The sequence below is a fragment of the Urtica dioica genome, chromosome 10 (assembly GCF_054948205.1).
Source record: "Urtica dioica subsp. dioica isolate 48M chromosome 10, U.dioica_male_clone48M_v1_H2, whole genome shotgun sequence".
Classification (NCBI taxonomy): Eukaryota; Viridiplantae; Streptophyta; class Magnoliopsida; order Rosales; family Urticaceae; genus Urtica; species Urtica dioica.
In genome coordinates, this window is record NC_142765.1 from 23,149,374 (window position 1) to 23,165,907 (window position 16,534).

Below are 16,534 nucleotides of genomic sequence, written 5' to 3' on the forward strand. Positions count from 1 at the left end.
GATCGACGACATTATCGTTAAAAATAATCTTTAGGGGCAGAGCTTCTTCAATGACACATGTGTCCAATAATACAAATCTTCAATGACTAATAAGTATTTTTGGCTACTTTTGCTGTAAAAAAAATCACTTATTTGTTGTAGAGTCGTCGTCACGAACATAGAGCATGATGTCCAATTTAATAACCTCGTACGTGGATCCATCAAAATTCACTCTCTTTTGATATAACATTTCAATCCTAATTTTATCAAAGTAGAGAGCACATAATTTGCATTGCCTAATCATGTCTAGCAAGGTTGGAAGTAGAGATATGTCCATTTCTCACATACGCATAGCATTTTGGATCTCGCATTTTGATTAAGAGAGTTTTTAAAAATGATTACCGAAACACAGTGTAATTGTCGATTACTAAACTATGCAATTTACTATTTTTCTAATGAGATTTGAGATGAGTATGCGTAAATTGACAAATTTTATCAGCAGAGCAAGCAAGTTCAAATTGCGCTAGATTGTTGACATGTTTATTATTAATTTAGCTTGGTAGAAATATTACAAGAAATAAACAAATTGCCGTTCTATATATCAAGCGACATAAATAATTGCCTGTGAATAAAACATTTAAAATTGTGCAAGGAAAAATTATTTAGTTAATACAGGAATTACATGCGTTGATGTATAATAATCGACGATTGGTCATTATATTAAGATAGAATTAATATTACTTGTAAAAATAATCAATGTCTTAAAAACGAATGGTAAGTTTAAGTTAATATTAAATTCATGTTAATTTGTTTGTTTATTTTTGGAAAAAGAACCTTCTCTTTGGTGGGTAAAAGGACATAGACTGAGAGTTTGTTTAAAAAATTGGTAATTGGGATTGCCAAATCCTAAAATATTATAATCGGGATTGCCGAAAAGAATAAAAAACAATATATAAAGATTGAATCATTGAGTTCCGTGAAAGCATAAAACAAAAACAAATGCCTTACCCAGTTCTGGAGTAAACGGCGTCTTCCGTGAAACTCCGTCAACTACGACGCCGTCAGATCCGCCGCAACTCCGTTACACTAACGCCGTCTTATTGTACCTAACGATAAATAACGATTTCGAAAAGAGAAAAAAAAAACAAGAAACAACAGAAATCAAAGATCAAGAAAAGAAGAAAGAGCGAAACTCTGTGTGCGTGTATTTATAATTATATATATTCATTCCACACCAAAAAAAAAAAAAAAAACGAAAGAAAGATAAAATATAGATATTTGACAGAAAGAAGAAGAACTCACGCAGAGAGAGAAAGCGAGAGAACGTGAGAGAGAGACCTGTAGTCTAGTCTAGTTATTAATGGAGCGAAGTATATAACGAGAGAGCGAGAAGACAGAGAGAGAGAGAGAATCGCTCAATTTCATTCGAATTTCGTACGAGATTCTTCTGATTCATATCGAGCATTACTTCCAAAATCTTGGAGTAACGAAATCTCTGTTACTGTAATCTAAACGTGAGTTTTTTTTTTTTTTTTTTTTTTTTTTTTTGCGGTTTTTCCTCGAAGGCTCGGAATCCGAAATCTTGGATCATCATCGCCGTCTATTTTGTTTTTGCGTTTTTCGTTATCTGAATTATGCTGTGTGTCTGCTCTTTCTCTTTCTCTCTCTCTCTCTGGTTCAAAGTTCTAACCTAAAAGTACAGAATTGCATAGATAACAGCTCTGATATCAACTCTTACTGTGGGAATTGCAGATACAGAGCCTATTGAAGCGCAGAGAAGCTAATCAAATGGATGCGCGTGAGTGGGAAATGGGCGATGGATCTGAGGCCACGATGGCTTAAATCTCCAGAGAATCTGTTTGGTTCGAGAGAAAGCCGTGCCTCCGATCTTCTTTCGGAGGCCGAAATTTTTCTCTCTCTTTTTTTTTTTTTTGCCGGTAATACCAAACAGATCTAATAGAGTCTTCTTTCTCAAGTCAAGCGATTCCACGACTTAGCGGACTTAATTCCGAGTCCCAAATTCTCTCAATTCTTGTCTGCACAGATTTCTTTTCCTTTAAATTAAAGGCTGTGGATGGAGCTTTCTCAATCCCGTCCTTACGGTGCTGAAGGTATGCGTAATCTTAATTTTTTTTTTATTCCTTCATAATATTTTCTTTTTCATTCGGATGGGATTTATTTATTTTTTTTTTTTTGGTTTTCGTTTGGTAGACGGTAACAAATAGGGAAAATAAACTATATGTCTTAAATGCTTTCTTATTCGTTTAGATATATTTTCAACAAATTTTATTAATTCCAAAGTTAATTTTGCTTCTTTTTATTTTTATTTTTATTTTTTTCTCAACAGGAAGAAAACCAACTCGAGACTTCCTTTCACTGTACAGTCACCCAACTGCTCAACAAGATCCAAGACCACCTTGTCAAGGTATTCCCTCTTGTTTCTAAAAAAAAAAAAAACTTAAAAGTCAGATCCCAAAAAAATTATATTCCCACATTAATTCATTATATTAAAAATTTTCTAATTTGATTTGTTAAAAACATATATGCATATATAATTATATAAACAGCGGTAAATAGTTGGAGACAAGCGAGACATAGGAAATAATATAAAACTTTATCACGTGAGTGAGTGGGAAATGAATGATGGATCTGGGGCAGCCAAAGTCCAAAAATATGAGAATCAGTTAGCAAACAAGCAACAATCACCAGCCATCACAAGCAACTAGTGTTTGTGAAAAAAATCACACAAAAAAAAGTGTATATAAAAAGTTACCGGTTAAGATTAACCTAACGACCGGTTTTAAACGGAATGTTTTTATTTTATTTTATTTTATTTTATTTTTTAAGATAGCACCTTTAGTTGCATTAAAATTTATGTGTTTTGTTAGACATATATTGAGAGAGAGAAAGAGAGAGACATTCTTTTTCTTTTTGGGAAGAGGAAAGTCATCAATAAATATTGGGGACAAGATCCGAATTTATTTTACTCGTAACTTCTTTTCCATATCTGAGTTTTCCATTTAGCATTGAATGGAATGACGTGAAACAGCATGCGTTCCCTATTCCAACCTCGAAATGATGGGTCTGCGTTTTCTTTTCCCTTATCAACAACCTGTTGAAGTTTTCTTGGATTTATTCGAAAAAATATTCAGTTTTTACTTTTTATTATACAAAACATTATATTTTGTACGTGTATTGTTGTCCGTTATATCCATCTTTTGAGCCTCCCTTTGCTTGCACGTGACTAAAACAGCCATAATTATTACATGTCGAGTCGCTAGGGAGCTTCAACATAATAAACTGATTTTACGCTTACCTACAAAGCTGTTAATTATACTTTAACCCCATATATATATGCATGGCTACTTCCTCGCACGTATGCATGATCGACAGCTCTTTCCTTGAACCAAATATTTATTATATAAAAAACAAGCCGAGTGAGCTCGAAATAATAATAATAATAATAATAATGTATTAATTCAACACAGGTAATTACCTCAAAACCCATGATTTCCTACAGCCACTAGAGAAGGTAGGAAAAGGGTGTGCCAAGGAAGAGAAAGTCTCGGCGGCAGAAACCACCGCTGCCGCGGAGAAGGCTCCGGCTCCGGCTCCGGTGGAGCACGTTCTTCCCGGTGGGATCGGAACATACAGTATTAGCCACGTAAGCTCTTACCTGAACCCGGTTATAAGAGCGCCGAAGCCGGAGGAGGAGCCGAACAACTCTGACAGGAACGAGGAAGCCTCGTTTTGTAGTTCGTACGGCGGAGGAGGGAGCGGCTTCACTCTTTGGGACGAGTCGAAGAGTAATAAGGGAAAGACAGGGAAGGAGAATATCATTAGAAACACCCCGGCTGTTTTAGGTAATCTCTCTCTCCCTCTCTCTCTCTCTATATATATATAAAATTATCAAAATAATTAACTAACCAAGCCACCAAAATTAGAGGATTTGCTAATTAGCCAAGTTTTTGTAAATTTTAGGTAAATAAATAATTTTAGAGGATTTACGGGGTATTTACGTCGATTTGGTCTTGTAAATAATTTTTTGTGGCCATTTACTAAAAACTTAAAAAAGGTTGGCTAAATGGAAAAATCAATTGTTTCATGGAGCTATATATCTATTGGACACTAAAGTTATTAGCAAAGATCAATGTTTGAAGTAACGTAAAATAAAAAAAAAAACCTATACAAATTAGCCATTTGGAATCTAATTAAGTAGCAAAATAGCTAAAGTTTCAAGCTTTTAACAAAAGAGTCAAAGTTTATGTTATTGTTTTTATTTTTAGACTCGCTAAAAATTTTGACGATTTATATAAGCCGTTTATCTATTTTAGAAAATTTATTGAAACCTTGTTTCGCTATGTTTTAACAAACCTTAGTTATTTGAGTCCATTAGATATATAGCTCCATGAAACAATGAATTTTATCATTTAGTCAACTTTTTGTAAGTTTTTAGTAAATGGCCACAAAAACATATTTACAAGACCAAATTGACGTAAATACTAAATACTCTGTAAATTCTCTAAAATTGACCAAATTTACAAGATTCCACGTCACCGATTTGGTTATTTACTAAAAATTTATAAAAAGTTGGCTGATTAGCAAATCCTTTAATTTTGGTGGCTTAGTTAATAAATTATTTGTAGTTATTTTGCAAATTTATAAACTTCAATTAGCTATTTAGCTATGATAGCCGTGATTGGATGAGAACTACAAAATGTATTTGAAAATTGTCTGTTGTACACTCTGTATTATTAGCTTGAAAGTCATTTCAAACATTTTTTTTTGTCAAAGTACATTTATGCTATAACAATTAGCATTTGTATATATGATAAACATACCCACTATTTTATTGAGCATTAATATTAAGTTGGGCCCAAGTCTTATCCTTCTGCATTTAGAGAGCATACTAAATGCTGGTTCACTCTAGTCTTGAGAGATATATTTAAGTAGCCAGGTCACCCAAATTTGTTCATGTGGTTAGTCACTTTAAATGTTAATAACTGATCCTATAATATAACGAATTGATCAATCCTGGTTTTACCTTCAATCTTGAGAACAACAAGAGAAACAATCTCTTGACCTGCTCTCTGGAAATAGAAATTTCATTCGGCTAAAATATGATCCCTGTAAATAGAGCATGATAAATATAGCATTCCTATATGTATGTATATAGCATAAAAACGTGTGAGCCCAATTCCCAATGCCTTCCCTGTCAGCTCAGCCAATGATGATCAGAGCCTAATAAACCCTCTAACAAGATGTTTATACAATTCCCCATAACTTATAAAAAAGGGGCAAATATGATCAATAATTAAAAGTTGTCATCTAAGAGTGTTTAAAACTTTGTCAGTAACGACATCCGTATATTCATTAATCCATGCATGATCTGAATTTTGAATGCTATATACTGTGTTTTACCTTCCCTTATTAATGGGGCCCGGGTCAGACCCCAGAGGTAGTACCGTTGTACCACATCAGTAAAAATGGCCTAGTAGATAACAAGTATTTATTATTTATCATCATTTATTGCGATACGTAAAAATGAAAATTATATATAAAAAAAGATTCCACCGTGCATGATTTTCAGCGCAGATTTTGGTTGTTGGGTGATGAATTTCGGAAACCCACTCAAGGTCTGTGTGTTACACGAGAACATGATAATAATCATACTCTTAACAGATTTACCTATTAAACATTCAGAAAAAAAGTTGTTTTTTTGTTTTTGTTTTGTTTTCTGTATTGACAGTGACACGTGTGTGTTTGACAGATTCGGCGGCGAGTAGAGCAGGGCATTGGGCTTCATCATCTTCGGAGCGGCCTTCACACTCGTCTTCTAACAATCATCGCGGAAACTTCAGCTCTCCTTCCTCATCTCAGTCAGTCTCTCTCTCTAGAAGTGTGTTACTCTGATGTTATGTGAATATTAATGTGGAGATTGTGATAACCAGGCCATCAGGGATGAGGAGCCAGAGCTTCATGGACATGATAAAGTCCGCCAAGGGAAGCTCTAGCCATGAAGACGAGATCGATGAAGAGGAGCACTTTGCTCTCAAGAAAGAGATATCTTCCTCTACAATCACCCCTAACGGTTTGTTTCCTATTTCATTCGAACTTTTCCGCTCTTAATTGTAATGCTCTTTGATGGTTCATTCATTAATAGAGGAAATGACGGCATAAGTCCCCAAAGTTTTCGGGTTTTTACACTTATGTACCCAAACTTTTTTTTTCGCGGCATAAGTATCCAAAGTCGGGTCTCCGTTTCGCTTTTAGTGTTTTGGACGTTAAATATAAACGGCGAGCCACGTGTCTTCATCCTACAATATCAGACTTAATAAACGGGAATAAAGTAGAGGAAATTGCGAAATTAAACCCCCGAAATATAAAGACCAGTTCACATCTAATGAGAAGAAAAAAAAAAACCTAAAACCCTAAATCCCCAAATTTTGGATACTTCTTCTACCTGAGAATTTGGGGATTTAGGGTTTTAGGTTTTTTTTTCTTCTCATTAGATGTGAACTGGTCTTTATATTTCGGGGGTTTTATTTCGCAATTTCCTCTACTTTATTCCCGTTTATTAAGTCTGATATTGTAGGATGAAGACACGTGGCTCGCCGTTTATATTTAACGTCCAAAACACTAAAAGCGAAACGGAGACCCGACTTTGGATACTTATGCAGCGAAAAAAAAAGTTTGGGTACATAAGTGTAAAAACCCGAAAACTTTGGGCACTTATGCCGCCATTTCCTCTTCATTAATATGATGAATTTTGATAAAATCTTATAGGGCATAGTAGATGTTGGTATACTAGTGATTGTGAACACTTGATTTTTTTTTTCTTTCTGACGAAGATGTCGTTTCCCTTTAACACTATAGAACTGAGAGTGAAGGTCGATGGGAAGAGCTCAGATCAGAAGGCCAATACGCCAAGATCAAAACATTCAGCGACAGAGCAACGGCGGAGAAGCAAAATAAATGACAGGCAAGCTTCATTGACGTTACACGAATCAGAAAGCTTGTGTGCCGTTTTTTTCTTTTTATTCTTAAGATAATGCCATATATGAATGCATATGCGTGTAATGATTGAAAGCTGTGGATGTGAAAAACTCAAAAGATATATCTCATTATATTCAAGAGTATTATGCTCGAGTGAAAAGCATTGATTTCAAATAAGAATTGAGCCCGTGGCTTAAGCAATTGTGGCTATACATCCATATCTCATTTCAGTTCCTTTTTAGTTGAATAGTTCATGTCTTTTCGTTTAATTTCTTTCGTTGATTTAATAAGTTTAAAAGTGCAGGTTTCAGATGTTGAGAGGGCTCATTCCTCACGGAGACCAAAAGAGAGACAAGGCATCGTTTTTATTAGAGGTTCACAACATGTCTAAATGCTACGATTTGTTTTCTCTTATCAACCTCGTCGTTGTTGCTGAAACATGGTTCTTCCAACCATTTTGTCCACAGGTCATTGAGTACATCCAGTTTCTACAAGACAAAGTACAAAAGTACGAAGGCCCGTTCCAGGGATGGAACAACGAGCCGCCAAAGTTAATGCCTTGGGTAAAATATCACCCAAATTTGATATCACTGCTCACAAGAATTATACCCGGATAATAATTTTATGTTTTCACTCGAACAGAGAAGCAACAATCGGATCGGGGAAAGCTTCGACCGTCCTGGGCCCGCCGCCGCGTTAGTGTTTCCCACAAAGTTTGAAGAGAAGCCCGTACCGGTGGTGTCTCCGGTGAGCCTAGTGGAATCCGACAAGGGAACGAAGGCCTTTCCGATGATGTCGCTTCAGCCGAATTTCATCTCCCCTGTTCGGAACCCCGGCGGGGCTGTTCGGCTACCGTCCGATGTGGGAAACACTCCGTCTCAGCCTCGATCTCAAGCCTGTCAAACGAGATCGCGCGCGACGATCGACGATCAGCGCAAGGAAGATGACATGGCGATCGAAGGAGGAACCATTAGCATCTCGAGCGCGTACTCCAAAGGGTGAGAATTTATTTTTGGGCGCCGGAGCAATCTAGCTAATTTCAAATTTGATTTTAAGGAACTAGTCAACATATAGAAATGCTAGGAACAATTATGTAAAATGCTATTTGATTAATGAGGTAACGTCATCAAATGTGGCTAGAACGTTGGCTAAATTGGAAATTCAGCATTTCAAGGTGCCTAGTATATAAGATTTTTCTTTGTTTTTACATGTATACCTCAAAGATATTATTTATTTCTCAATCAAATTTATAACTTATGAACATAAATATTTTCCAAGTTTTAAATGATACGATTTTCGCAGTTTTTGAAAAACACTGCCTGAATATAACATTAGAGGTTGTTGAGTATGTATTCCATACTTTGCCTTTTTTTTGTTTGATTTTGTTTGAATTTGAGTCCATTTTTTGTGTTTTGTGTCGATCAGATTGTTGAGTACGCTGACACAAGCATTGCAAAGCTCGGGCGTGGATCTATCACAGGCCAACATCTCGGTCCAAATTGAGCTCGGAAAGCGAGCTAAGAATTGCATAAAGGTGTGTCGATGTATTTCGTTTGATTCTACCACATATATAACCGATAAAAATGGCTAATGACTACACTAGTGAAGTGTTACTTGTTTGACAAGCTAGCTATTTTATTGGTAGGATGATGAAATTTCTCCGAGCAATCATGGTGTGAAACATTCTAGACCTCTGACTGCTGATGATTCTGACCATACTCGAAAGAAACTCAAGACAACCAAAAACTAATAGGATGACAAAAATGAACTGTATTCTGTTCTTCCCCTTTTCCTTATATAAACAAAAACTAAATTTAATTCATTTTTTTTTTTTTTTTTTTTACAAAGACACTCAAATCTCATTGTTGGGGAGTATTTATTTTTAAGCCTACCGGTTGATGGACTACAAGTTGACCGAGATTTGTACATTATTTTATGGTAGTCTCTGTTGGGAGTGTATAGCTCGTTCCTGACAAAAAATCGATTCTCATGTTTTGTTTGTCATTTTAGATGCTTCTACACCAATACGTTAGAAGCTGCCATTCATGTAAATTTTTTTTTTTTTTTTTTCCCTGGGGGAATATTTTATGTAACATTACATGATTCTGTTGGAAATATTTATTGACTAACAATTATATTTAATTATGCATTATTATATGTATAGTGTTTGTATGCCCGTGGAGGTATTTCTTTTAGCAAGGCTGACTTTAGACGAGATTGAGTATGTATATTGCTGCTTCTATGTAACTTTGATGTCTGAGAGCTTGAAGGTTTTGGGAAAGAGTAACACTTAGAGATAATACTTGAGTCCTTAGAGCACCTCCAAATAGGAGCTCTTAAACTTCTCATTTTGAGAGTTTTAGGTGCTTCAATGGGGGCTTTAATAGTGGATCTTTAAATTTGGGCGTCCACTTTCGCTCAAAAAAATTGTTGCCTAATTATATTTTAGGAATTTATTTTGTATTAGTTGTTAAAATTGAACTCATTTCCAAAATTTAGTTTATTATATTATTTTTTGACACATAAAAATAAAAATATTATAATCAAATCATTTTAATTTAATAATTTGATATATTTACTAGTGGATGAATAAAAAAACCATAATACATGCTATCAAAATTAAAATTAAAACATAACACATAATTTTAATATTGTTGTATTAGTTTGTGTTAATTTTAATTATAATATGTTTGTATTAGTTTGTGTTAATTTTAATGTTAATAGCATGTGTTATGTTTTTTTTTTAATTCATTCAATAGTAAATATATCAAACCATTAAATTAAAAGGACTTAATTATAACATATTTATCTTCATGTACCAAAAAATAAAATATTTTATCAAAATTTTAGACATTGGGTCAATTTTACAATTTATACAAAATAAAAGAATACAATATAATTACACAACAATTTTTTTGAGCTGTGAACAATGGACCCTCAAATTTGAGGGTCCACTGCTCAAAGCTTCAAAATAAAATTTTGAGAGTCCATTGGAGCACCAAAAGCTTTCAAAAAACGAGGGTTTAACATTTCTATTATACCCGCATACCCACATGATCCTGGTTGTAGTTTTACCCCGAAACAACACTTCTAAACAATAAAATTGTCTAACTAACTTTATTAATTAGCAATCGAAAGACAATTACTTTAATTATCTTCCATGGGTGATATTCCAAACAAAATCTTCGGACTAAAAATTTCACAAATATTTTTTGAACTTTTGATTATTAATCAATAGTCCACTAAAAGATCGATACCAAAAACCTTTCGAACCTATGCATTCTATTTTATGTTTTTGATGCAATAGTCTAAATATCTAGTTATATGTAAAAAATTACCAACAGCACTTCTAGTTATTATTTCATCACCGCTTTTGTTATTTTGTTAATAAGAAAAGCATATTGACTGAGATGTCATCAACATGCCATAATGCCTAAGTCGATGGATTCATTCATCTTAGTTTTTTTTTTTTTTATATTTAAATTCTCCAAGAACAAAGCATAAGATGATATATATTGGTTTTTTTCCATCTTGTACGCCAAAGTTCAAGAAGATTGAATCATAAGTAACCATCTGGTTATAATTCATCACTTAGGATCTTTTGTTTTGACCAAGTCAAATGCTATGAAACATCACACGGAGTTCTGCGTTCACGTTAGGACTTTGATGATTATGAATATACCTTATCCTTTGTGAGCATTTGAACAATTTTTGCTTCGATCCTTGAAACGCCACTAGTCTCATTCAACATCTTCGTTTATATTTTTTTGGAAAAATTCTAGAATCACGGCTCTTTATGTCACTAGACCCGACATCAATTGTGTATCCTAACAATCTATGCTTCTATTTGAAAACCTTTTTTATCCCTATATTGTGAATGTTTATTTTAACTAAATCAGAAGAGGTGTTTTGCAACTCTATACTTCTCTTCCTTTCGCAGTGAGTAGTGTCAAGACGTAGACCTATGGTCAAACCTTAAGTATTTTGTTAAGAGCTCTATTCGCCATTCTCGAGTTTTTTTACCCAAACAACCAGGTTTTTATATTCCTTTTTTTTTTTTTTTTTTTTTTTTTGTACAACTTCGGCACTGAAAGAATCCCAACTAATTCAGCATCACAATTCACACGTGTGCTGATTTAGCCGGAAAACATTTAAAACAGATAAATAAGACAACTGCTCCAAAGTGCAGACACTCTTCTTGAACGTGTAAACTATTTAAAAACAATAATAATTTGGAAAAACAACGTATAGAGCTATAACATACTTTACTCTTTTTCTTTTCTTTTCTTACAAAGATAGAAATCTTAGCAATGTAGTGTATATATATGTGCGACAGATTCACGAGGTCACATGGGCTTTCAATCCAACAAAATCAATAAAAAAAAAAATGTAAGAACAACAACATGAAGATATGCAAAATGGAAGGCATAGAGGATAAATTTAAACCTTTCAGAATTGATTCCCAGCAGCTCAAGCAAACCCAGCAAATGCCACATTATATTGGCAATCATTAAGTTTACATTGCGCTTTTCTTTACCCCCATAAACCACAGGGTGGTTCCTATACAATGAACTTTTAATAGAATTATTTCGAATAAAAATATATATATATAAAAAGAAGAATATTCCCAATAGATCTTATCTTCTCAGGGCTTTCTGGATGGGAAGTGTTACACAGTCCCACAATAACTTCATGGTGGCTTCTCACTTCATACAAAACCCATGAACCTTTCTCTCAGTAGAGAACTCTCTCAGAGACCTGAGTCAATAATAAACAAAGCGTCCAATGTGGAAGGAAACACCGATGAACATCGAAAAACGTCCTACGCTAGGGTAATCTCACGTACTGCTCAACCGATTGTCTCTCATTAGCTGTTCGTCCGACAGTTCTAGACACTCCTCGGGGTTGGCATAAAAATAGTCCTCTTCTTTTGGTCGGTCTGGAATGACCAACCTTTTTGTTGGGTTTCCCATTCGATCTGCATGGCTTTCCTTTACAGCAGATGAAAATTCATGCCAACTAAGTGATCCACTGTTGTACTGGTCTATCAAATCCACAAGAAGCCTTCTTTCCAAAAGTACAGTCTTCTTGTACCCCAGGGACCTAAAAAAAATTACAATTTTATTATTATTATTTTGATTGAAAAGCTTATTCACGCAACTTTGTTTCACATGATATGAAAGCATTACTGAGCATCGCAAATAATCAACACTACCGGTGTAAAATGTGACCCATATCTTAAATATGCAATTAATGGGAATGAGATTTACAAAAGGAAAGACTAAACCAGTTAGGTAAATAAAGACAAGGGTCGAAACAGTACCTGCGATGGCCTTCAACAACTTTAGCCATGTTTCCATCATATGTGGGAACAAAGATGTCACTCTCCAATGAGACGAGATAATCCAATGCTGCCATTTGGGAAGAGTGATTCTGGAAAAACCTAAGGTCCGATGGATTCAACAGAGTCTCCTTTCTAACCTGTTTTGAAAACCAAAGTAGCGTAAGAGACAAAACTCAGAGAGAAGATCACAAAATTCAGTAGTGTCAACAATTCCTTCAGCTTACCAATTTTGGGTAAGCTGTAGCTAGACTTGCCATTCGCTTTTCTCCACCATATATCTCACCAGCCGCAATATAAATCTGGATTTTAGAGTCAATATCCAGTGCCCTTAATGTAAGAGCAGTTTCTTCAGGCGTCAAAGGACACAAACCATCTTTCCTTTTCAAATCTGAATTTATTATTTTTTCTTTCCACCATGGATAAGCATATCTGACAAAAACAAATTGAGCATATTAGAACAATTAAGGGGAGGACAATCCGATTTGAGAGGCATATATATAGTCGAGGAAACAATAGAGCAAACCTCATTCTCGTCAACTCTTCCACCTCTTCACTGTTGCAACCTTGGGTACAACCAGAAAATGCTAACATGTCCATTTCATATCTAAGATGAAGCACTAGAAACGGGCCATTTTGCCTTAAAAGATTGATAACTCTACGACCCAATTCCTCAATCTGAGATGTGAATCTTAGAGCACTAAAGTTAACTCGGCACCGCAGCTTTTGGATGTCCAAAGGTAGACCGTTATTGGCAAGTCGAGCATCAGTTCTATTGAGATGTACCACTTTGTACTTTTGCAAAAGAGGAAGAACCTGGAAAAAAAAACCCTGTGATTAGAAGACAATTATATCAAAACAAATTTTACTCTATCAGAATTCACATAAACATGAGTGTGGGAATAATACTGTTGAGAACATTACGCGAGTAAAGGAAAATATGTCAACTAAATCACATAAACATGTTAGAACTACAGATACTAGAAAACAATAAAAGAGAAACGAACCTGATTCTGATAATAAGTAATATCAGACCAACTGATTGGAGGCATGGTATAAACGCCTCCAAGTTCCACTCTTCTTTTTAGCCTGGCAGGCAATTGCTTTAATATCCGAACTTCATCTCTCAACGATGTAATGAAATGGTCCAAGTCAAATATGTCTTGAAATTCACTGCCATAGGAAAGCAAATAAATTATGTTCAAAGCTGTGAAGCTTATATCAACCAGGATAAGTTATACATGAAAACAGTAATAAAAATTCATCGCAGATAGTAGGAACATGAAAAAATTCAGCGCTTGTGGATATTGAAGGAGAAGGAAATTCATACCTAGGATCTGCCCAGAAGGATGTTTTGTCCAATTCGGGCACTATAAGTGTAACATTTAAGTATCGTGCAATAGCAACCATGTCGCATATCTGTGTATACAGAAACAAAAAGAAATAAGAAAATAGGTCGCAGATCATGAAACACTGAAATAAAAATAGAAGTAGTTATGTCACTGTCTGTATTTTTCTTATCACTCACCGCTGCTCTCATCTGATTAAGTCCTCCGTTGCAGGAGACCATGAGGTAACCATTGTTTCTGTAAAGCCCTGATCATAAATACAGAAGTTCCAAACAGAGGGTCAGAACAAAAGACAACCAAAATAATACATAGGGAAAGAGGAGCCAAGAAATAATGCAAGTCATTTCATGTGCTCAAGCATTGTATAACCCCAAAGTCTATCATAGCAGAAGCTTCAAAAAGTTAGTATGTATACATAAGGGAAAAGGATTATTTACTTTATTTTTTTTCTATTTTTCTTGACTACGATATCACAGTTTATCAAATTAGTCTAATTGGCTGCCTTCTGAGGTGTACCAGATTCTACTACAACATTGATAAGCTGGTGGTAAAGACAACCAATCAGTACACGTGAAATTTAGCCATGATCTAAGCATTTGGTGGCTCCCAAAAGTTCGGATAAATAAAAAGAAAAAAAATAACAACAAAAAAAGGAATAAAAACGGTCAATTTCCTCGAGAGTAGCTGGTGCTCTTTTGACAGAGGATGTTTATCTCTTCTCACATCTCTATAAAATTTATTGCTCCACTAGTTTTCATTTGCCAGAAATACATGACGATATTTTATTTCTATTTTTATTTCCCCAACATTCAGATCAAGAAAAATAGCAGACAACGTACAGTTGACTATCGGTAACACAAACGGAAAAAAAACCCCAATAAACATTCTGATCCTTACAAAAGTGGAGAAAATCCAATCGTGATGTTAAGAATAAGAACGAAAACAATAATAAATAAATAAATAAATAACACCAACATAAGAAAAAAGGAAATTGGGAGTAAAAAAAACCGATAAATAAGAGAATACTCACTCTTGGGAGGAAGAACTCTGGCGTGAACCATAGGCGTGTTATCTTGGAGGAGAGCAGATGCGGATTCCTGAGAGAAACAAGAAGGCCAGCCTTTGAGAACCCTCGGACCCCACATATCTCCCAAAGCAGTCAATTGGACGATGCAAGTCCACAGCAAAACCGACGTTGTCGCTCTTATCATCCACAGCTTCATCTTCGACCTCGACGCCGACACTACCTTCTCCGTCTTCACCCCCATTTTCCTCTCCTTCTTCTCTACTCTGCACATCGGTTTCCTCTCTTCTCAAACCCTAATTTCCCATGGAACACCGCAGTTTCTCCAATGCCGGATCACCACGAACCAGCCACGCCGAGATCCGAAGCGGAAGCCAAACAGAAACAAGAAAAATCGGCAAATCGAAATAAAACCTAGACCACCGCGAATGCGGAAGATTCCTCCGGCTAGTCCCTCCAAGCCACGAAGATTCGTCCCCGAACCGAGCGAACAACCTCAATTCCGTACCACATTGGGCAAAAAAAACCCGATCTCTTCTTCGCCGACCACCGAGCGAGGTAAATCGCAAGCTGAATCAGCCGAAACAAAAAAAACGGCCAAAAAACAAAATCGAAGTCCTCTGATTCTCGCCGGGAAATGTAGCCGCCGTCGATCTCTGAACACTAACTTTAGATGTGTATATGTGTATGGTGTTCTTCTTGGTGTATATATATAGAGAGAGAGAGAGAAATGGAATTGAAAATTCAAGAGGCTGTGAAGAATAGATTATAAGAGGAGAAAGAAAACCGCGTATCGCCAAAAAACTTAAGAGAGAGAAAGAGACTGTGGATTGTTTTGTGTGTGTACAGAGAGAGAAAAGACGAGAGAGAGAGAGAGAGAGGGAGAAATTATGGGGTGTGTGGGACGTGCACCGCTAGATCGGTGGGGAGCGACGTTTAGGGCACTTTGGGCCAATAAATGCGGGCCAGCTAAACATTAGAGTGCGGGCGGGCCCACCAGAGTTAAAGAGCTCTCCTCGATCGGTGACACGTGTACGTACGGCCTCTCGCGCAAACTCACCGGTGGTTGGTGGTCGCCGATTTATTCAAGCCGAGACGGTTTTTTGGCATAATGTCTCTGCCAACTGGTCGCCGACAATATATCGCGAGATAGTTTTTTTTGGGGATTGCATATGTGGCATCTATGATTTATTTCATAAATAATCATGGACACAAATAAATTTTTGACAACTCCAAAATCTTACCTCGCTTCTATTTTTTGGGCCTTGTCGGTGTCAATTTTATTACTTTTGGGGATTTTCATTTGATATTTTGACTGTGCTCTTCCTTTTCGTTTCGGATGTAATGTAACATAATATAGAATCCAATAAGGTAAAGAGTTTTGTCATTGCACGAATTTTCATTATTCGGGTGCGTTTGAGAAGTGAATGTTACTGCTCAGTACTACTTACTATATTGATCCAGTGACGTGGTAACTCGTTTGTTAGGTTAATGAAAGGGAGATTACCCATATATAAATATGTGTGTATATATATATATATATATATATATATATATACATGTTGCAGTTGACGAGCCAAAGGCATGACCATTGTGGTTATATAATCTTAGTATATGTGCAAATATTGGAGTTGACCATAACCGACCAAATTGCTTAAATGTACTCCAGCTAAATACGTCAATACCAAATAGAATTCGAAACAAAGCTTGAAAGTCTTAACTTTGAGATCCAACAAACTCATTAAGTAAGAGACGAAACAATTGAGCAGAATCCAAAATATGAGAAAAGTTGATAGTTAAATAAAGTTAACCATCAGCAAAAACGTAGTCACAATATTAATATAT

At 35.6% G+C, this 16,534-nt stretch overlaps 2 protein-coding genes across 2 annotated transcripts; one reads left to right on the forward strand and one right to left on the reverse strand.

Moving 5' to 3' along the window:
- The first annotated feature begins 1,082 nt into the window (after nt 1–1,082).
- Nucleotides 1,083–9,092, forward strand: BIM1 (basic helix-loop-helix (bHLH) DNA-binding superfamily protein). The gene is made up of 12 exons (XM_089628664.1): nt 1,083–1,493; nt 1,732–2,090; nt 2,327–2,404; nt 3,468–3,842; nt 5,750–5,858; nt 5,931–6,070; nt 6,856–6,961; nt 7,280–7,349; nt 7,443–7,538; nt 7,618–7,973; nt 8,401–8,509; nt 8,621–9,092. The coding sequence occupies exons 2-12, from the start codon at nt 2,054–2,056 to the stop codon at nt 8,723–8,725; spliced, it is 1,581 nt and encodes a 526-aa protein (XP_089484790.1). The 5' UTR covers nt 1,083–1,493; nt 1,732–2,053; the 3' UTR covers nt 8,726–9,092.
- Nucleotides 9,093–11,414: 2,322 nt separating this feature from the next.
- Nucleotides 11,415–15,548, reverse strand: LOC149384170 (rhamnogalacturonan I rhamnosyltransferase 1-like). Its single transcript, XM_089628532.1, has 8 exons — nt 14,696–15,548; nt 13,845–13,912; nt 13,647–13,735; nt 13,324–13,489; nt 12,843–13,132; nt 12,544–12,748; nt 12,299–12,456; nt 11,415–12,078 (listed from the first exon to the last, which is right to left on the reverse strand). Exons 1-8 carry the CDS (start codon nt 14,961–14,963, stop codon nt 11,814–11,816), a joined length of 1,509 nt encoding a protein of 502 aa, XP_089484658.1. The 5' UTR covers nt 14,964–15,548; the 3' UTR covers nt 11,415–11,813.
- Between the last annotated feature and the right edge of the window lie 986 nt (nt 15,549–16,534).